This window comes from Hypanus sabinus, chromosome X1 (assembly GCF_030144855.1).
Source record: "Hypanus sabinus isolate sHypSab1 chromosome X1, sHypSab1.hap1, whole genome shotgun sequence".
Taxonomy (NCBI): domain Eukaryota; kingdom Metazoa; phylum Chordata; class Chondrichthyes; order Myliobatiformes; family Dasyatidae; genus Hypanus; species Hypanus sabinus.
In genome coordinates, this window is record NC_082738.1 from 40,045,717 (window position 1) to 40,068,893 (window position 23,177).

The window sequence follows — 23,177 nt, forward strand, 5'->3', positions numbered from 1 at the left end:
TCAAAACATACAGTGAAATGTGTTGTTTGTTTTAACAACCAACATAACCCAAGGATGTGCTGAGAGCTGCCCGCAAGTGACACTTGCAAATAATGGCATTCTTTTGTCCATACCTATCTGGCCCTTCAGCACAGTAGTTTGGGACGTGCATTAAAGTAGCTCTGAAAAATTACTATGATGCATTTTGTGTTAAGAGAGAAAAAAATGAAGTGGAAGCTTGGATGCCCTGGATGCCTAACGCATTTCAAAACTTCAGAAATGCTTTGCTTAAAGTTTTTATGTGAATGAATATGGCATCCAATTTTTGTACAACACGGTCCCACAAACAGCAATGTTTTCAGATAATTTGTTCAAGAATTAACAGTGGCTAACACCAATTCATGCTAAACAGCCTACTGAGCTCCCAATATGAAGGAAATAATGTATACACTCATTTCTAATTGGAAGCTAAATCAGAAACTGTAAACAGAAAACAATGTTATTACCTGAAAATGGTGTTAAAAATGGTGTTAAAAATGTTTGAGGGACATCTGTCAACCAAAAAGTTGAGTTTGGGGCTGGAGGAGCACAGCTTTAATATTCTCTGACATTTCAGCATTTTGCATTTAGTTGACACTTCTGTTCTCATGAAAGCCTTGCTGTTTAATTTTGAGGGATCCAGCTGTTTTGAATAGAATGCACCCTCATCAACTCACTGCTGTATTTATTTTAATCTGAACATCATCCAAGCCAGGTTCATCCACTTAGAACAAGTTTTTGGTGCAGAATCATCTAATCCTAAAGCTGTTCATAATATAAGTGCATAGTCTGTGTCAGGAAATGTAGAAGAGGCTAGATCCAAGCACAGAGCAGTGGAGATGATTTAGTGGTGAGTGATAACTTTAACAATGAACTGCAAAATAACAAGCCACGAGGGCTTACAAAACAAGAGAAAACAGATATTTAACTCAACAAGGCAGCAGGGTAATTGAGGGCAAGGAGCAACTGGTTGAAGCTGACCAGTTTGTATGAGTAACAAGGATTGTGGATGAAAGCTGGGTTTAAATAGGCTGCAGGTGATGAGTTGGAAACAAGTGGCAGGAGACTCCTGTTAGCTGGGAGGAGCCTGCCTGTGCAGACTTGGAAGTCTGTTAACATAGTGATTTTGTTATCTATTTGCAGTGGACAGCTTAAAATATATATTTACAACATTGAAGGTCAAAATAATAATTATTTGAATTAGTTGAATTAATAAAAAATCAGTTGAGTAATTTCTGCACAAATCACTCTTTTGTGTGAGATGGATGAGGTTACGTAAGTCATAAGTCAAGAGGTATATAAAATATTTTAAATGTTTAAAGGTTCTAGTGGATAATTTTAACTTCAGGTGATGGCTTAAGATGTGTAATGTATTGAAATGCATTTGGTCCATTTATTAAAGATCTCTATCAGTTGGAAGAAAAAGGTTAAAAAAAAAAGTCCATTTTCACCCTAGATGAAGTGGATATGGAGAGGATGTTTCCTATAGTGGGTGAGTCTGGACCAGATGGCACAGCCTCAGATTATAAGGACATCCCTTTAGAACAGAGGTGAGGAGGAATTTCTTTAAACTGAGGGCAGTGAATCTGTGGAATTCATTGCGTGGACAGCTGTGGAGGGGCCGAGTCATTGGGTTTATTTAAAGTAGAGGTTGATAGATTCTGGATTAGTAAGGGTGTCAAAGGTTACAGGGTGAAGGCAGGACAGTGGGATTGAAGGGATTAATATATATGGAATGGTGGAGCAGACTCGATGGTCCGAATGGTGTAATTCTGCTCCCAGGTCTTATAGTCTTATGGTCTACTGACCCTAACCGCTACACCTCAAGAAATCTTTATCAGCTATAAAGCACTTGAGTGTTTCAAAAGACTCTATAAAAACTCATAACTTTCTTTTTGTTTACATTTATACAGAGACATTCATAAGTACTCCAAGAAGTATATTCTTAATCACTAGTTTGATGTATGTAGGACAGTGGTAAATTTGTATACAACGATCTCCTACAGGCTGCACTGTTGCAAAGGTAACATAATCCCTGAACAACTTCTCCATCAGCTCTTCCCACTTTCTCAAGACTAGAGGTATAGCCGATGGCACCCACATGGGACCCAGCTATGCTTAACGTTTTGTTGCCTACGTAGAACAGTCTGTGTTCCAAGCCTTCCCTGGTAATGCTCCTCAACTCTTCCTTGGCTACTGCATTGGTGCTGCTTCGTACGTCCTTGCTGAGTTTGTCAATTTCATCAACTTGCCTCCAACTTCCACCCTGCCCTTAAATTCGCTTTGTCTACTTTTGACACCTCACTCCCCTTTCGCAATCTCTCCATCTCCATCTCTGGAGACAAACTGTCTACCAATACCTTTTATAAACCTAGCAATTTGCATGGCTACCTTGAGTATACCTCTTCCCACCCTGTCTCCTATAAAAATGCTATTCCCTTTTCTCAGTTCCTTTGTCTCTGCCACATCTGTTCCTAGGACATGGCTTTCCCAGAGATGTCCCCATTGTTTAAAGAATGGGTTTCCCTTCCTCCATCATTGATGTTGCCCTCACCCAAATCTCCTCCATTTCCAAACATCCACTCTCACCCCATTTTCCCACCACCTTAACAGTGATGGAGTTCCTCTTGTCCTTACCTACAACCTCATGAGACTCTGCATCCAACATATCCTTCTCTGCGATGTCTGCCATCTCCAAAGAAATCTACCACCAAACACATCTTTACCTACCCCCCCCCCACCGCTTTCTGCAGGGATCACCCCTCCATAATTCCCTTATCCATTTGTCCCTCCCCACTAATCTCCCTCCCAGCACTTATCCCTGCAAGTGGCCAAACTGCAACACCTACCCATTCACCTCCTCTCTCACCTCCATTCGTGTCCCCAAACATTCCTTCCAGGTGAAGCAACACTTCAGCTGCATATCTGCTGGGGTCATCTATTGTGTCTGGTGCTTCCGATGCGGCCTCCTCTACATAGGTGAGACCCATCGTAAATTGGGGGACCACTTCATTAGCACCTCTGCTCCGTCCACTGGAAGTGGAACTTCCAGTGATCAAGCATTTTTATTCTGATTCCCATTTCTGTTTCAACATATCAAGATGAGGCAATCCGTCTGGGTAGCCTCCAACCTGATGGCATGCATATCCATTTCTACTTCAGGTCAAAAAAAATTCCCTCCTGCTCCCTTCTTCTATTCCCCACTCTGGCCTCTTGCCTCTTCTCACCTGCCTATCACCTGCTTCTGGTGCACTCTCCTCGCCTAACAGGTTCTTTTCCCACTAATCACCGATCACTTTCTAGCTGTCCTCCTTCCCCTCCCCCACTTTTGTTCTGGTCACCTCTTTATAGGAAGGATAAGAGAGAGTGTAGGGAGATTTACAAGGATGCTGCCTGGATTAGAGAGTTTTGTGGGGAAAGGTTGAGTGAGCTAGGACTTTGCTCTTTAGAGTGAAGGAGGATGAGAAGTGAATGATAAAAGGCATTGATAGAATGGACAGCAAGCACCATTTTCCCCTTTTTCCAGGGCAGAAATAGCTAGTATGAGAGAGCATAATTTAAAGGTGAATGGAGGAAAATATAGAGGGGAATGTCAAAGGTGATTTTTTTTTACACAGAGAGTGGTGAGTGCATGGAATACGCTACCTGTGGTATTGTACTCTGCTGTACTGTGTTCTGACATTATGTAAAGGCCGATAAATGGAGAGGGTGGATAGCACGAAACGTTAGTGAAACGTTATTACAGCAACAGCGACCCACTGCTCTCTGTCAGGAGTTTGTAAGTTCTCCACATGACCATGTGGGTTTCCTGTTTGTGCTAACGTTTCTTCGCACATTCCGAAGTCATATGGGTTAGTAGATCAATTGGTCACATGGGTGTAATTGGGCAGTATAGGCTCGTTGGGCTGGCAAGACCCATTACTGTGGTGCATCCATAAATAAGTGAATAGATAAGCAAATTTTGGAAGGTTATAACAGATGAAGGTAGCAGCTCACCACTACCTTCAGAATCAGAGATAAGCAGTTAATACCCACCTTGCTCAAGATGCCTAGATTCCAAAAGGTTAAGTAAATGAAATATAGTCCAGAGTTAACCTACCCGGCCTCCTTCAAACCATGCTATAGCATGCTCTACATCAAAGAGAGTCATCATTATGTGCTATGTCATATGACGCAGGTGGTCTTTACATGATCATGATTGCTCTTCGCAAATTTTTCTCCAGAGGTAGTTTGCCATTACCTCCTTCTGGGCAGTGTCTCTACAAGATGGTGACCCCAGCCATTATCAATACTCTTCAGAGATTATCTGCCTGGTATCAGTGGTTGCATAACTGGGACGTGTGATGCACCGGCTGCTCATATAACCACTCACCAGCTGCTCCTGTGGCTTCACATGGCCCTGACCATTAGGGAGGGGGGTGTAAGCAGGTGTAACTCCTTGCCCAAGGGTGACCTGTAGACTAGCAGAGGGAAGAAGTGCCTTACACCTCCTTTGGTAGAGATGTATCTCCACCCCACCACCCGCAAAGAGAATAGCTTGTGTAAATTGCATCCTGCAAGCCTTTGATGTATGTGATTAATTAAACAAGCTCACTACCGCAGCTTGGAGAGCAATGTTTTCTTTATTATCACTCCCAAGATGCTGGCCATGCTCAGAACTATTTATAGTATTCTTAAAAATACAAGGAGGCATAATTTTAAAGTGATTGGAGAAAAATCTAGGGGACATCAGAGTTAAGTTCTTTACACAGAGGGTGGCAGGTACACGGAACACCCTGCCAAGTGCAGGGGTAGAGGCAGATACATCAGAGACATTTAAGAAACTCTTAGATAGGCACATGGATAATAGAAACAAAAAAAAATAAAAGCTCCCACATCCTTCCTATAATGAAATCACCAGAACTGAACACAGGTGCAGTCTAACCAGGGTTTTATAGAGCTGAAAAATTCCTTGTGGCTTTTGATCTCAATCCACTGACTATTGAAGGCCAAAACACCAAATGCATTCTTAACTACCCTATCAACGCACAGCAACACTGAGGGATCTACGGATGCAGACTCCAAGACCCCTCTGTTCCTCCACATAAGCTAAGAGTCCTGCTATTAATCTTGGCAGTTACGCTGAATGCTTTGATAAATGGCAGCAGATCACTTTGGGAGAATCACTGGTTGGCAACTTGGCATCCCATCACTCACATGAGATGCACTGGAGAAACTATTCCCAGACAAAGGACTGAGCAGGGATTTACACCGTTGATAAATAAAATCAGAGTGCCTCTAAGTTATGCAAACACCATGGTCTTAATCCTCTCATATTAATTCTGATCCATGCTGGGAAACACACACTGATTTATTGTTTTTCTTAGCATGACATTTTGTGATTGTGTGAATTTCAGTCGTGTCTGATCAATCTTAAGTTATGAATGGTAATCAGATACTAACTTATCAATATGCAAATGATATTCAGCTTTCATAAATATGGATGCATGTTTAAGTGTTCATTTCTGGCAAAAATTGGACAGTGGTTTAAAATGATGAGGGTCGTGGAAAGAATGAACAGGAATGACCAATGTCCTTAGCAGTGACTGGGAGGGAGGAGCCATAGATTTGAAAAACTATATAAAATTTTGGTTAGCTCACACTTGGAATATTCTGCGCAATTCTGGTCACCCCATTACATTAGAGAGTATGAGCCATGAGGAAAGGTTGGACAAGCCTATAGAGTCATAGCGTCATAGAGCACTATTGGAGAGAAACAGGGCCTTTGGCCCACCTAGTCTATACTGAACAATTATTTGCCTAGTCCTATCGGCCCACACCCAGACCATAGTCCTCTATACCACACCCAACCATGTACTTATCCAAACTTTGCTTAAATATTGAAATCAAACCTGCATCCACCACTTCCACTGGCAGCACGTCCCACGCCCTCTGAGTGAAGAAATTCCCCCTTATGTTCCCCTTAAACATTTCACCCTTCACCTTTAACCTATGATCTCTAGTTTTAGTCTCATCCAACCTCAGTGTAAAAAGCCTGCTTGCATTTACCCTATCTTTACCCCTCATAATTTTGTATATATCTATCTATCAAATATCCTCTCATTCTCCTACACTCCAGGGAATAAAGTCCTAACATATTCAAACTTTTCCTATAACTCACGTGCTCAAGTCCTGGCAATATCCTTATAAATTTTCTCTGCACTCTTTCAATCTTATTGATATCTTTCCTCTAGGTAGGTGACCAGAACGGCACACATTTCTCCAAATTGGCCCTCAGCAACATAACATCCTAACTCCTGTACTTAGTACTCTGATTTATGAAGGCCAGTGTGCCTAAAGCTCTTTTTACGGCCCTATCTACCTGTGCCACCACTTTCAATAGGTTATGGATCTGTATTCCCAGATCTCTCTGCTCTACTGCACTCCTCAGTGCCCTACCACCCATAGTGTAAAGCCTGCCCTGGTCTGTCCTCCCAAACTGCAACACCTTACACTTGAGAGCATTGACTTCCATCTGCCATTTTTCAGCATATTTTTCTAGCTAATCCAATTCCTGCTGCAAGCTTTGATAGTTGTCCTCACTGTCCACTACATTCCTAATCCCAGTGCCACCCACAAATTTGCCGATCCAGTTTACCACATTATCTTCCCTATCATTGATGTAGATGACAAACCACAATGGATGCAGCACCGATCCCTGCGGCACTCCACTAGTAACTTCTCTGGAGCATTGAAGGTTGAGGGGAGACATGATGGAATTTTATAAAATGATGAGAGGCCTGGACAGGGTAGATAGAATCTTGTCCCCGGGGTAGGAATGTCAGACACATAGGAGATGTATTTTAAGATAAGAGGAGAAAGTTCAAAGGAGATGTGCAAGGCAGATTTTTTACACAGAGAAGTATGCACCTGGAAGAGGATCTCAGGGAAGTTTACAATACAGGCACGGTAAGAGTGTTTACGAGACTTTTAGATAGGCACATAATTATGTAGGGAATAGTGGGATAGGGATCACTTGCAGGCAAACAAAATTTAATTTGGCATCTTCTTTGGCACAGATAACGTGCCAAAAGCCCATTCCTATGCTGCAATGTTCTAAGTTCTACTGTAGTTTATTGGTCAGACTAGTGAGAGTTGAGGGGAAATAAAATCAATCAATGAGTAGTGGTGGTCCAGAGCTCACTATCTGAAACATTGGTGGGAGCAGAAACTTTAAGCAGATGAACTCTTGAGGAATTGTAACCTTTGAGATAATGGACTAAGAACTTGGTGTCCATTTTGGCGAGCACTAATTGAAGGCATACTCAGTGGAGTTGTAGGCCATCAATTGTACCCACATCTCTAACTCAGCTCAGGGTGTGAAGCTCTGAGGTTTTAACACCAGAATAAAGCAACTCTATAGAAGATCAGGTTCCTTTCCGATTTTGGTTGTGCAGTGGCAAACCTCCAGGTCTCAAAGATGCTGTTGGTTCCTCGACACCCATCAGCCCACCGAAACGTTGTAATCCGGACCCAGTACATCATGCGCAGCAGATGACTTGCCTCAGGTTGGCAGCCAATGGTATCAATACTTTAGCCAGAAAATGAATGGCAACAAGACCCATTGGAAAACTGTCTTTGCAAACTCTCGTGAAGTTAAAATTCATCTTGTCAGCTTTTATTTAAAAGAAAATTTGTGGATGCTGGAAAACAGAAGCAGGAACATTAGAAAATGCTCAATCCAGCCAGTCACAGTTGACGTAGTGTCCAATAATAAATAGAGAGGATCCAGCCGCCATTTGCCCTGCCCATTGGCTGCCTAATACATCCATTCTGTGACAAGCCATCTTCCAACAATCAGTTGGGACCTAATTGGAAAAACTGTCAGCTAAATAGCTAAGTTCTCTCCCATCTGCAAATATTTGGTGCCCTTAAATATAGGACATAGAAAATAACTCCCTTTTTATGATTTTCCTGCCCGCATCCTATATTAATGACCTCGGGTATCATGGAGAATCCTGGAGATTTAGCAATCTTCAACCAAATAATTAGATTATTATTTGGATGTGGCCTTCATCAGAGTTTAGAATCCTACTGAAATGAGCTTCTCCTTCAGTGGCTGAAGGATCCTCTGTGTATTGATAGCAACTTTAAATTTCATACTTGCTCATGCAGGTTTAAAATGAACAACATTGTGCCTTTCTTGTATCATTGAAGGGCATCCCGTGCCCAATGGGATCATTTAGAGCTAATTACACACATCAGCTGAATGAAGCACATTGCCTGTTCTGTTTTCCATGTAAAAATGAGCTCAGCAGTTGCTGGCTGAAGTTTGATACAATCTGATTAACCAGCAGATGCTCACTGTGGATATTTGAATGCAGAAAGTCATTGCTAATTGACAAACGGCGCAAGTTTAATATGTCAAAGCCCTTGATTATTTATTGGAAATAAAGCTGTACATTTACAGTTGGCCACAATCAGGCACTAAGTTTCATAAGGATTTATTGCCTTGGGGATCAGATGGTTAGGATACCCGTCCAAGATCAACAATGGCAGGTTTCTGAAATTTGTACATCTTTGATTGATTTATTTACAATATTCATTAAGGTGTTTGTAGAGGGTAATCTTGTGTGCAGGAGCAGAAAAGGTTTAGCAAAGGCTGCTTGGGCTCTGTGGGAGGATCAAGTGAAAGGAAAAAATGGGCAAAGTACACGGAAGGCAGACTTACAGAACTGTGAGGCAAACATTACCTTGATGGAAAAATACGCAAGTGGAAACATTGCCATTCAGTGAGGCACAATGTAGGATTATTGGGGAGGAGATGAAGTGAAGTCTGAAGCCTGGTTCTATCTTTGCCTATCAACATTGTGTCTCATTTTAACTTCCTGCACAGAAACAACGAACAAAAAGATAAATTCATCATCCGATGTTTCACCAGTGATATTGTGGTAAGGTTGCATAGAAGTGCAATGCAGTTAGAGAACAGATATGGGCAGTTTAGCCCAACTAGACCATGTTGGTATTTAACCTTGGTTCACTCAACTGTTCAGATACCTTACAGCTGGAAAGACTTCAACAGACTGGGCATTCCTGGTGTGGGGAGAGGGAGGAAATGTGCCAGGGCTGATGTTACCATTTTTGTGAAGAGTACTTCTGTGAATAAGGACAGTATTGAGCTAAGCAGTGAAGCCAATCTATGGTCAACTAGTTGGTTGGTCGGGAAGTTGATTGACTAGACTTGCATGTGAAGAATGGCTCCTTGAGTCAGGTACCAGAGGCTCACCAACAAACTACTGAGAGGCTGAGTTTGCTGGGTTATCATGTGAGTAGCTTTGCTGTTTGGTGGAATATGGCTGTGCAGTCAACAGCATATTTGGCAAGTGGCCATGGGATAGGAGAATGATTCCATGATAATGTGACCACAGTTTAATCCTCTAAGTATTTTGTTACTTGGTTAATACGGTTGTGGGATAAGTTCTGTATTCCATGGTCAGCTGCCACAAATCATGTTCTTTGAAATCTCAATGGATTTTTGTTCAGCTCAGCTTTCTCCCTCCTTCCTGAATGTGTTCACTGTAGCCAGATTAGTGGTTTAGGACTATCTGATCCCTATCTCACCATACTCTTCACATTTCTGTTTAGTCAATAGGATATTAGCCTGTCGGGGTGGGAATTAGGAATTAACCACACTGAACTTTGCCTTTACGCAAAAACCATACACAACCATGTTCCAACAGCCAATATATCATTGCAATTAGATCCAGGAAGCCAGGCAGCAAACAAACCAAATACTGCCATGTCTGAGATCAAGGATCAAAGATCAGCTTTATTTGCCATATACATTTACATGCATTAGGAATTTGCTGTGGTGTGCTGGCATGACATGCAACAAGAACAACATTCAACATTTACAAAGAATAAAGTATTATATTAAAAATAAAGTTAGAGGTTAAAGTATGGATGTGGAATAAATGTTCATAAATACATAAATACCATCATGTATTTATAATGTAAACAGAATTATAAAAAGTGGATTAAAGAGTTTTCAGTGCAGTGCAATGACTGGGCAATAGGCAGAGGGGGGTGGGGGCTGACTGGAATGGTTGATCAGATTAACTGCCTGAGGGAAGAAACTTATAAGATGGCATTATGTTTTTGCTTTAATAGCCCGATAGCACTTTCCAGAAGGGAGCTTTTGGAAAAGGCAGTTCACTGGGTGGGTAGTGCCCACAATAATTTGTTCTGCTCACATGTAAGTTCTGCAGTGATGGCAGACTGCTGTCCAGACAGGTCACTGTCGTTTTCACATACTGTGAGAGGATGCCGCACCAAACCAGACAGTAATGGCTGATGCTCTGTATGGCGGCAGTGTAGAATTGCACCAGTATGTGCTGGGGAGGATGGAATTTTACCAACTGCCGCAAGAAGTACATCCTCTGCCAAGCCTTCTTTTAATTGAAGGAGATATGGATCTCCCAATGAGGTTTTGCAAAATAACGATGCCCAGGAACCTGAATGTTGAAATGGTGCTAATTGTAGAGTCGTTGCTGATGAGAGGATGGAGAGGAAACACATTTCTGCTGAGGTCAATTCACTCAGACAATCTGCAAAGTCAAGTAAACAGGACTCACAACTCAGTCAAGGGCAGTGTAGCACGTGTTGTGCGCCTTCACATTTAGACTTGCGCGTCACACTTTTCTTCCGGTACAAAAGCTTGGAAATGTCTCAATTTATGTAGCTTTCTTTTCTTACTCAATTTCTTCAGAGTGATCCAGAGCTTGCCACAGGCAATGAAGTGCTTTTGAAGTTAAAACTGAATTAACTCAGAAGGCCAAGCAGTGCCTGTGGAATGAGAAACAGAACTAAAGATTCAGTCAAAGACTTCATCAGAACTGGAAAAATGAGAAAACAACTTTGTTATAGGTGCCGGAGTGATACTGCAGCCAGTGCTGCTTTCTTACTAAGAACCCTTGATGTATTGGGCAGAGTCCACTTCTGTCTGCATATTAATGCATACACTTGGGTTGGTGAGCTGATGACATTTTTGTAAGTTATTTGTATGAGTTGTAAAAGCAGCTGGACATTTCTCTTCACAACCATAAGTAAATAATAATTAGTGAATTATCTTTAACTCTCCTTAATTTGTTTCCCACCCTCATCTTCCCCACTCATCTGTAAATTCAGCATTAATCTGCTCTACATAATCAAAACTGACATGTTTAATGCTCATAGAATTTTACATTATCTGTGCTTCGTGTCTGTAATAACCCGTTTATGTTTTTAATTCTTTTGCCTGTGAGAAAGGATCTGTGTCTGCTTGTGTCTTGGGCATTATTTATCCCTCATTACACAGCTTTGTTGCTTTCTGTGTTCCCCTAATCAGCCTTTCTCATTTTACCCTCCGTCAACCTGACCTGGCTGCCTCAGCCCCATTTTGCACTAAGCTCCATCTATTCACTACACCCATGAATTGGGATTGGAATTGGTTTAATTTCAAGGTACAGTGAAAAGCTGGTCTTGCATACTGTTAATTGAACAAAGAACACAATACAAACTGTTTGGGCCACAATGTTGAGCTGAAGCTTTAACCTATTCCAAGTTCTACCTAACCTTTCCTTCCCACACAGCCTTCTATTTTTTTTTCTTTGTCCATGTGCCTTTCTAAGATTATTTTAAATGACCCTAATGTATCTGTCTCTACCACCACCCCTGACAGTGCAATCCATACATCTGCCAATCTCTGTAAAAAAAAAAGCCGATCTCTGACACCCTCCCATACTTTCCTCCCAAAACCTTAAAGTTATGTCCCTTTTCATTAGCCATTTCCACCCTGGAAAATGTCTCTGGCTGTCTTTTCGATTTATGCCTCTTAAACATCTTGTACACCTCAACATCAAATCAAACTGATACAGATCAAGGTATTACACAGTGCATTGGGGTAGTACAAGGCAAAACAATAAAGGGATGCAGAATAAAATGTAATAGCTACAGGGAAAATGCAGATAGACTACTAGCTGCCATTTGCTCATGTTTAACCAATGTCCCGATTTTAAGATTCAAACTTTGTTTTCAAATCATGGTCTCGTCCTTTTCCAATGCGTCTCCAAGTCACCTTGGAGAGGGATTGTTTTAGTTAAGATGCTATGTAAATGGGATGTATTCCTGTTATTAAAGATAATAGTTTATATCTTCAAAAGGAAAGCTAATTTAACAAGTGCAGACATTGGAGTGGCCAAGGACAATCACACTTATCAACTAACAGGGAACAATTTGTATTACAAGACTCCTGCGAATTGTATAGTACAGTGGAAACTTGTATGGAGCCTGAAATGAATAGCAAAATGTGTCTCTCACTACCTCTGAACTCTTGATGCTTTCTTTTCTGACTGTCTCAAGTATCCTCTCTGCTTGTATTTCGTTACTATTTTCAGACTTGTTCCATTTGAAATTAATTCTTTTCCTGAGAATGCTCCAGGCATTTTATTCTTCTGGCATGCTCAAGTGTTTCATACAGGTTGTCTAGTTTATTTTTCATCCTGGATACTTTTAATTATGAATATGGTTCCTCACATCTTACTTTGAGCTTGTTGGATAGAGTAGAAATTGGTACCAGGTGGCTGTTTAGTCAATTTGTTGACTTTTAACAAACATAAAATGAAGTAAACTATATCAAGATGCTCATCAACAGGACAATAACCCTCAATTTTTTGACTTGTCTGAACTGAGGAAACAACGAAATCCATCCTACTTGCTTGCAATACATCCATTGTGATGCCCAGTGGTTATTTGTACTGTATATTTACTGTGTATCGGGCATTAAAATATAACAGACTGATGCACCATCAATAACTCTCGGAGACTGGAAGAGAACGATAGGCTTTTATTAATATCAAAAAAGGAGCACTACATCTCAAAGACTGAGGGAGGAGCAGTGCCCCTATCGCCTTTATACAGGGGTCTCCTCAGCAGAGGGGCGTGTCCAGACAGGTATACATAGTTTACCACACACACCTTCCATGCTGAGCACGCAAAAAGCTGCAGGAAGAGTCCCGACACAAAATGTTGACACTACATTTCCCTCCATCTGTCCTGCTGAGTCCCTCCAGCGTTTGGCTGTTGCTCCAGATTTCAGCATCATCCTTTGTGTTTCCAGCTCTTCTGTGAAGTTATTCACATTTCTGAGATGGTCTGCCTTTTTATATCTAAGAATTGGATTGGACCTTTTATCAGTGGGCTGAACTGTCATTCTTTTTATTGCCCGCCAGAAAAATCTTGAATTTGGCCAAGTGAAGTCTGGAACAGGTTAGGTTATTCCAATGCATTTGGACAGTGCAGCCTTAAGGATGCTCTGAAACAAGACTAGTGCACTTCCTAAAGGATCCAGATTCAATTAACAATGTTTCCTACCTCTTGCTGTACAGCAAATTGAGAGGCATATCAGCCTTAAAGTCACACACCTTAAGGCAGTCACATAGCAGCTGCCTTGGGGGAAAGAGAGTTTAGAGATTAGAGATTGGCTTTATTTGTCACATGTGCATTGAAACATACAGTAAAATACATTGATTGCAACAAATCAAATCAGCAAGGTCAGTGCTGGGGAGAGCCCACAAGTGTCACCGTGCTTCTGGCACCAACATAGCCTGCCCACAATTCACTAACCCTAATCCTACCCGTACATCTTTGGAATGGGGGAGGTAATCTTGTGACACAGTCACAAAAGAAGGTACAAGTTCCTTACGGACAGCAGCAGGAATCAAACCTGGGTCGCTGGTGCTGTAAAACATTATGCTAACCACTATGCTACTGTGCAGCCCCACAGTACCTTACACTAAAAAGGCTGCTGGGGGTGGGGAGAGAGATGGAGAAAGACAACTTCTAGGTTCATGGAAATCCTGGTCAGTAAGATGCATTCCAGTTGGAGGTCTTGTCTGCCAATGGAGTCCTGCCAGGCTCACGGAGGAAAGTGTCTCCAGCTGCACCAGCAGATGTGTGAATCATCATTCGATGGAGCCATGCAGAAACGAATTTCACCTCCAGCAGCAGACCACAAAGCAATTGTAATACAGTACAGTATTTCTGTGATCAGATTGTGAGGATATATAGAATAATTACATGTTAATTGGGCTCTACTGCATGATTGTTGGTGCACTGTGTTGGCTGGCGGTAACAATTGTAGAGGACAACGTCATTTGGTTGACACTGGCAATTATGACTCCGGAGGCTCCAGCCTCAGTGACGAGTCTTGGAAAACCTGAGCCTGCAAAACGCATGACACAAAAACAAACATTGTTGCAAATCAGCAGGTCAGGTAAGTAAAGAGAGAAACAGAGTTAATGCTTCAGGTTATTAAACTTCTACTTGAACCAGAAATATGTTCGGTTGCACAGAAGACATCATGGGGGAGAGAGCAAAGAGAGAATCTGTCACAAGATGGAGACTAAGAGAGACTGAATGACACAAGTGATGACAATGCTAAATTGATTGTTTATTACAGCTGATTTCTCTGAGGAGAAGGAGGTGGAAGAGAACAAAAATTGCTGGAAATGGGAAGTACAAAACACTACAGTTGCTAAAAATCTGTGATAAAAGAGAATAATGAAAATAGTCAGCAGTTTGGGTAGTATCTGTGAAAAGAGGAAAAATAGTTAATGTGGCATATTAATGATTTTTCATTAGAACTAGACAGTAAAAAGGAAGGCTGGTCATCCTGAAATTGTTGAATCCTGAAGACTAACATACTGAACAGGAGATGACAGTCCTGTTTCTCATATTTATGTTGAGAATCAGAATCAGGTTTATTATCACTACATTTCTTGTGAAATTTCTTGTTTTATGGTAGTAGTACAGTGTAATACATAAAATATACTAACAATTACAATAAGAAATACATTAAATCATTAAATAAATAGTGTAGAAATAGTGAGGTAACATTCATGGATTCATTGTCCGTTCAGAAATCTGATGGTGGAGGGGAAGAAGGTGTTCCTAAAACACTGAATGACTTCTGCACCTCCTCTCTGATGGCAGTAGTGGAGGCACCTAATGATGGATGTTGCTTTTTTGAGGAATCACCTTTTGAAGATGTCCTCGATGGTGGGGAGGCTAGTGCCCCTGATGGAGCTGGCTGAATTTGCAACCCCCTGTAGCTTTTTCTGATCCTTTTCAGTGGTCCCCTCCATACCAGATGGTGATGTAACCAGTTAGAATGCTCTTCAGATCACATCTATATAAATTTGATAGAGTCTTTGGTGACATAATCAAATCTTCTGAATCTCCTAATGAAATACAGCTGCTGATGTGACTTCTTCATTAATTGTTTCAATGTGTTAGGCACAAGATAGATCTCCAGAGATGTTGACACATAGGAACATGAAACTGCTCACCCTTTTTCACTGCTGACCCCTCAGTGAGGACTGGTGTGTGTTCCTACAATTTCCCCTTTCTGTGGTCCACAGAAATTTCAAGGAGCTTTGTTGGAATAGTGGAAGTGGCTAAAGACATAAGCTAGAGTGGGCATGGGATGTTACAAACAATTGTTACAGATAAATGGAAATTGAAGGTCAGCCTTGAGGCTGAATGGAGATGTTCTGCAAAAACAAATCTGTGCTTGGTTTATCCAATGTAGAGACCACATTGTGAGCGTTGATGCAGCACACTAAACTGAATGAAGTGAATCGCAACTTCACATGGAAGGAGTGTTTGGCCCCTGGATCATGGGAAGCGCAGATATTGCATCCCCTACAGTTACATATAAAGATGCTATACAAAAGAGAATAGATATCAGTGGAAATGGGAAAATGGGTCAGTGAGTCGTTGAGGAATGGTCCATTTGGATTTCTGAAAGAAGAGGGAAAGGCAAAGCTGTTTGCCGGTGGTATCATGTTGAAGGTGTAAGAAATTATGGAGGATGATGCATTGAATGTGAAAGCTGGCCAGTGGAAGGTGAGGGCAGAAGGAACCCCAGCCAGGCTATGATGAGAGCGAGTGGGAGCAAAAATTCAGGAAATGAAACAGACGTGATTGAAATTTCTGTAACTAAATTGTTTGTATATTTTGCAAATATATGTTCATTACTGAGTCAATATCACTGAAGACTCTCTGGGAGGAAGCTTCTCACTAATGGGCATGTCTTTGCCTCCTGCTCCAAGGTCCCCAACCCATCTAGAGTGGCCAAATGTGTTCATACAAACACCTCCAAAAGTGTAACCTCTGGAGAACCAATTGTATGAGTATCAGAGTGAATAAGTGCCGGAGGAAATACTTAAAGGTACAGTTAGTGCCCACTTTATTAGGTACCTCCTGTACCTAATAAAGTGGCCACTGAGTGTATGTTCGTCTGCTGCTGCAGCCCATCCACTTGTACATTCAAAGATGCTCTTCTGCACATCACTGTTGTAACATGTGGTTACTATCGCCTTTCTGTCAGCTTGAATCAGACTGACCATCCTCCTCTAACCTCTCTCATTAACAAGGCATTTTCACCCACAGAACTGCCACTCACTGGATATTTTTGTTTCTCACACCATTCTCTGTAAACTCTAGACACATGTGTGGAAATCCCAAGAGATCAGAAGCTTCTGAGATACTCAAACCACCCCACCTGGTAACAACACTCATTCCACAATCAAAGTCACTTTGATCTTGATATCATCACAGAGTTCTTTCACATAGTGAGAAAAATAGCAAACCAGTCCTTCCTTCAAAACTTTTTGTACCAAAAGTGACAGTTGTAAATTAGACCTTGATATGGAGAGAAATGGACCTTTTGTGAATAATGGCCTTATTAGGTGCATGACTGGTGCCAGGAATATATCACTAATACAATTTACTCTGGATGAAATTAAAATTGGATTCTATTGTACTGAGTGTTTTGGATGATGTGAAGTTCTAGACAAGTATTCATGCTCATTAGGAGAGAATATAAAGAATATTAAGTTGCAGAGGCTGAGAGCATCAGATTCAGTCTAATTTGCAAACTTTTTATGGCTCCTTAGGGCATCAAATTCAATGTCCATACTTTGTTGAAAACTGTAAGTGCAAGTGACCTTTATAATCCTTCACACATACTCCAAGAATAATTTCTATGTGCACTGATGATGATGGGATTATGCACAACACTAGTGTGTGACTTTCTAAGAGAGCTCTGCAAATTTAATGCTTTCTGCCTGCTGTCCCATTGTTTGCATCACCTTGTGTTCATGCACATGAATATTATAATTGAAATATGATATTTTGTCAACAAAATATGGATGAAAAACAGGTAATATGTTAAGCTTTTCATATAAATTAAGCCTTTTTAACTCAAATTAGACAGTGTGTATCCTATCTTTTGCTTTGCTCTTTTTTTGTACAGTATCCCACAGTTACTATTAATAAAAATGTTTGCACTTTGAAGATATTAGACACACAGTTGTTAGATTTTTAAAAATTCTGCCTTTTATCATTCCTGAAATTAAGATCTTTTTCTAAATATTAGAATGAGGAAAGACTTTCTATCTGCCTACTCTGTCTCTCAGTTTAATTATATCTTGAAGTCTATATTAACTATCAGGGATAATCTGTAGTGTGGGTCAAATTTGTGCTTCTTCGTCAGGTACACAAATATACTTATTTTGTCTTAAACTCTCAATGTAGTGTAAATTTGAATAAAAGTTTTAGAATTTCAGCTAGTTTTTCGTAAAATAAGAATTCTAAGCTTCTCTCCTCTGACAACACAGCAGTAATTGTAGTAATGTAATATCAGCTTATCTGGCTCTGGTCCATTAAAGTCCACAAGAAAGAAAGCTTCATAAAATGAAAATGATTAGCTTATGATGTTAATCAAATTATTTTCTTTCATATATGATTTCTTTGTCAATTAACTAGAAGTAATTAGAAATGAGAATTGTATCAAAGTAGAAAGCATTTTTACTCCTGTCCTGGATACTGTATCCTACATTGATGGCTCGGGTTTGAAACACAGGCTATCACAGATTCATACAGCATGTATCCAGGCTTTTCAGCCCAGTCCTTTGAGCACCCATGTACACCAATCCAAATATAAACTCATTTTATTACTATAGAGCATAGAGTGTGTTATCAGCCTGTTAGCCTGGCATGTCTATGCTGACCATGATGTCAATCTAAACTAATCCTATCTGCCTGCACATAGTCCGTATCCCTCCATCCGGTGCCATCTCTTTGAATATCTAAATGCATCTTAAAACATTGTTGGCATATCTGCTTCCACCACCTACCCATACAGGCATCAACCTGTCTCGGTGTAAAAACAAAACGCCTCATAAATCTCCTTTAAATCTTCCCCTTCTGACATTTATACCCTGGGAAAAAGACTCCATTTACCTTATATTTGCCTTTTGTAATTTTATATACTTTTATCAGGTCACTCCTTAGCTTCCAGTCCTTCAAATTTAACAATCCAAATTTGAGTAACCTCTCCTTATAGCTACTACTCTCCAATCCAGGCAACATCCTGGTGAACCTCTTCTGCACCCTTTTCTGAACCTCTGCATCCTTCCTATGTTGCAGCAACCAAAATTGCATACAATATTCCAACTACGACCTAACCAAAGTTTTATACATCTACAACTTGACTTCCAAACTTTTATACTCAATCTCCCGACCGATGAAGACAAGCGCACTGTCTGCGTGCTTTACCACCCTATCCACTTGGGTGTTGCCACTTTCAGGGAGCTATGGGCTTGTGCCTCACATTACCATGTTCTCCATAAGATCATAAAACATTGGAGCAGAATTGGGCCATTTGGCCCATTGAGTCTGCTCTACCATTGGATCATAGTTTAATTTTTCTTTCATACCCATACTCCTGCCATTTTCCCATAACTTTTGATGCCCTTACCGATCAAGAACCTATCAAGCTCCTCTTTAAATCTACCCAGTGATTAGGCCTCCACAACCTTCTGTGGCAATGAATTCCTCAGATTCAAACACCCTCTGGCTAAAGAAATTCCTCTTCATCTCTGTTCTAGAGGGATGTCCTATTCTGAGGATCTGCCCTCTGGTCCTAGACTCTCCAACTATTGGAAGTTTCCCCCTCCCCCAAGATTCTACCATTCACCTACACACATGAGGAGCAATTTGCAATGACTCAAATACTTACAAATCCACGCATCTTTGGGACCTGGGAGGAAACCAGGGCAGTAGTAGAGAGAATGTGCAAATGCAAACTCCACACACAGACAGCACAGGGTGTTGGAATCAAACCCTTGTTGTTAGATGTGTGAGGCAGCATTTTGATTAACTGTGGCACTGTGCTGCTACCTTAGGCCTACGAATTGATTGTTAGCTTTGTTTATTATACCCTTGCAAGAAAGAAAATGGTAATTTTCAAACAGTAGCAGACAGATAGAGCCCCACATCCTCCTAACAGTACTACAAGTACCCTAACTGATCATTTGTGATAACTCCTGTGTGATTGTCAGTGATGGGGTAACTGAAGCAGGGACCTAGAGGGATCTTCCTGTGCCCCGCTGGTGTTTGAGACAAGCTGTGCTTACCCCACATCAGAGAGGTGAGAGAGGGAGGTTGTCAGGTCTGGAAGCTGCTGTTTCACCAGTTGCCAGTATTGGACCAGACTGGATTGGAGGCTATTCTGAATCATTAATCAGTGCCTTTTTTGCACTGTGCTGATGTGCCAACATAAATCACTCACGCAGTAAGCTGCAGGGAAGAGGAGGAGGGACTACATCTGTGCTAACTTCCAGTCAAAGGATTTAGCTGGCTTTGATCTTGAGTAACAACTTATGTTACTGCCGCACGTTAAGAGGGGGGCTTATACTTGGAGGAAGTGTCTCCACCTGTTCGTTCATGTGTAATAGTGCCCCCATTTGCACGAGGGGGGAAAATGAGAAGTAAGTTACGGACATGCCTGTGAAGTGAGACGGACCATGTTTTGACTTTAATGCACTTGGAGTGTTGACTGCGGTGCTGTCAGGAGTCAAATGTAAACAACACACGGAAAGCCAATGTTGGCGGGTTATCAAGGAAGCTGCAATGAGTTATTTCAGTAAGTAAGTGGAGCCCAGTCAAGCTGCTGTGTGTTTGTTGGCTGTGCCACGTATGGAAATATGTCTGAGCTTGCTCCCCGGCTGCTGATTTGATTTAATTTCAATTTGATGAAGTAAAAATAGTAAAGATTATTTGGGAAAAGCATCATATGAATCCAACATTTAAAAAAAATAAATTACGTTTGAGTTGATATGTTATTTGAAATGAGCCTTTTATTCTGGCGCGAACCTACCTTAACTAATGGATTGACTTCTAACAGTGTTTGCTGTTTGTGGAGTCTCATGCATAAACTGCAAGAGCGAATGCCCAGCGGCAGCTCTTCGAAGCCATTTGTTACATGTAAAATATCTCCTGTGTAAAATGCTTTGCAGTGTATCTGATTGATCTGAAAGACTTCTTCATAAATCCAAGTCTTTATTTTTGTTTGCCTTGTCCTCACAATTCCTCGCGTTTAAACCAGATTGGTTTTTTTTTAATTTTAAATCTAACCCAAACCTTGTTGCTGAAGTTGACAAATGAGTTTCAGCACAAATAAATATGAGCTGTTTGGCAAGAAAGACGAGATCACTTAAAATATAATCTTTAAGATGTTGAAGGAAGAATTGAGATTGCAAGGAATCAAATCACTAAAGATGGTGATGGACGTTAATGAGTCCATGCATAAACTCGAGGGTTTATTTTCTATACGGTCAAAATTAATAAGTATTGAACGAATATCAAACCTTGAAGAGTCCATACTTTGAGCTTTGAATGCAGTTTTGTTTCTGCCCAGATATTAACTATTATCATCTAGAACTCCATCGCAGGCTGAGCTGTTTGGTAGCTACCTCTGAAATTCGTTTCTGTTGCTACCCAAGAACTCAATATCAGAGACAGTGTCACTATACATACTGACTAGTACTTTTAACTAAAGATAAATTTGTAGGAATTAGTGGCTTTGGAGAAGATGCAAAGAAGATTCGAAAGGTAATACACATTGGCCCCAATATTTTTATGTCCATACATTAATAACGTGGGAGGTTTGACAGAACATACACAAATGGAGGAGGGAAGTGATTATTAGTATCCCCAGAAATCCAACAGGAAACTTGGAAGCTCCTTTCCCGCAGAACATCTAAGGTTGCAGGTGATTATGGCAGAGAGCATAAGTGCATTTCGGGATGTCAAAGAGAAGGAAAAGGACAACGAAAGGGAGAGGAACCGACTGCAAACATCAGCCCGAATTCTTTCACTGAAAACTTGTTTTGCACTGTAAGACATAAAGTTATAGAGTCATAGAACAGGACAGCACTGAACTAGGCTCTTTGGCCCATTTAGTCCATGCTGAACTATTATTCTGCCTAGTCCCATCAACCTGCAGCAGGACCATCGGCCTCCATACCTCTCCCATCCATGTACCTATCCAAACTTCCCTTGAATGTTGAAATCAACCCCACATTCACCACTTCCACTGGCAGCTCATTCCACACTCTCACCACCCTCTGAGTGAAGAGATTTCTTTCATGTTCTGAAACATTTCACCTCTTACCCTTAACCCATGAACTCTAGCTCTAGTCTCACCCAACTTCAGTAGAAAAAGCCTGCTTGCATTTACCCTATTTATATTCCTCATAATTTTGTATACCTCTATCAAATCTTCCTTCTTTCTCCTTTACTGCGGGTAACGTTCTTGAAGGGATCCTTGGGGTAAAATCGGAGGCTGATTTTTGTTTAATATGGAGCAGAAAGACTTTTATCTTTTATCAAGACCCTGTCACTGAACACAATTAGGTCCTCACTCTCTGTGCAGAATACTCTTCTGCAATTTCACCCCAAAAGCCTGTATTTGATATGCAAAAGCTCCAGGCATCTGCACTAACATCATCTAACACTGTGCTACCAATCCTTGGCATCATTGTTTAACATTGTGAACAAATGGTACCAGTCATTCACAACAAGACAGGCCTTGAATGGAAAGCTGGTTCCTGCTTTAGCTTATGTTAACAGTGGTCCAGGCTTACTAGGTTGTCCCCTCCACCCCACACCCTGTTGCCAAATCACAAGCATCCATAACCCTGTGGGGAAATGCCGTCATCAGTTCACTTGCTGTGGGAGGCGGAGGATCACCACCACAAAATCAGAAACAATCACCCAAGGGTGTGTTCCACTACTACCCAAAGATGGGTATGAGTTTTCTAAGGTGGATCTAGTCTTGTAGCTCTTGTCTGTCCCACCTTTTCCACCACCTGAAGGTGGGTACATCATATTCCAACACCTAAGGGTGGGACCAACCTTTCCCACCACCTTAGGATAGGCCCAGCCTTCTCCACCGTCTGAGGGTGGGTACAGCCTTCCCCACAACCCAAAGATGAACCCAACTCCTGCTACCAGATAGTGGGTCTAAACACTTCCCAACCACACCAGGGTGGCTCCAAAGCCTTACCTACCCTCCAGAGATGGACACATCCTTTCCCATAACCTGAGACTGGGGCCAAATCTTTCCCAACCACCAAAGATGGACCCAACCTTGCCATTGCCCAAATGTGGGTCTAAACCCTTCCCTGCCACCTGATGATACTTGAGGTTGAGTCCAAAAAACCCCACCTAACATCCAAAGGTGGTTCCAGACCTTGCTGAACACATGAGATTGTGCCCAACTTTCCACAATGCCAAGGTAGGTACAGTCTTCAAGGCAATCTGAGGCTGGTTGTAACCATTCCCCATGCTTGGGCATTGGCATCCCCAGCATCTAACACCATCACCCCACCACATTCCAACTCACAAAGCCCCTTCAAAACTCTCGCACAGAAAGCTCTCTTGCCTGCATGTCAGTTGATGTTCCTCCCTGTGGGTTCCAATTTTGTCACTAGCACAAGAAGCTCCTCAACAATAGCCAGGATTTACAATTCTCTCTGCTGGTACAGTGTGCACCATTTGCAATACCCTGTGGCTTGCACACATTTGAATTATTTTGTATGTGAGCCTTGCGCAAAAATAAAGTTGCCCTATACCCTTAAATATTCCTGCATATTTGAACATGTGCCTTGACTTTCCTCCGTTAGCACCTCCCTCAGACTACCAAACCCCAATGGGTTAAAATTACAAAATACAATCCCACCTTGTAAAACATGATACACCTAATGGAGTGCAGGGTTTGTTGAACATTCAAG

At 41.3% G+C, this 23,177-nt stretch overlaps 1 protein-coding gene across 7 annotated transcripts in view; it reads left to right on the forward strand.

Annotated features, from left to right (window-relative positions):
- LOC132384860 (thyroid hormone receptor alpha) overlaps positions 1-23,177 on the forward strand; it is a 459,686-nt gene that overhangs the window by 297,129 nt on the left and 139,380 nt on the right. The window contains exon 1 of one of the 7 annotated variants that reach the window (XM_059956452.1): positions 19,865-20,026. The exons of the other annotated variants lie outside the window; for them this stretch is intronic. Coding sequence (XP_059812435.1) covers positions 19,986-20,026 — 41 coding nt within the window. The 5' untranslated portion in view covers positions 19,865-19,985. Of the gene's footprint in view, positions 1-19,864; positions 20,027-23,177 lie in introns of those variants that run through there. 7 annotated transcript variants of the gene reach the window in all.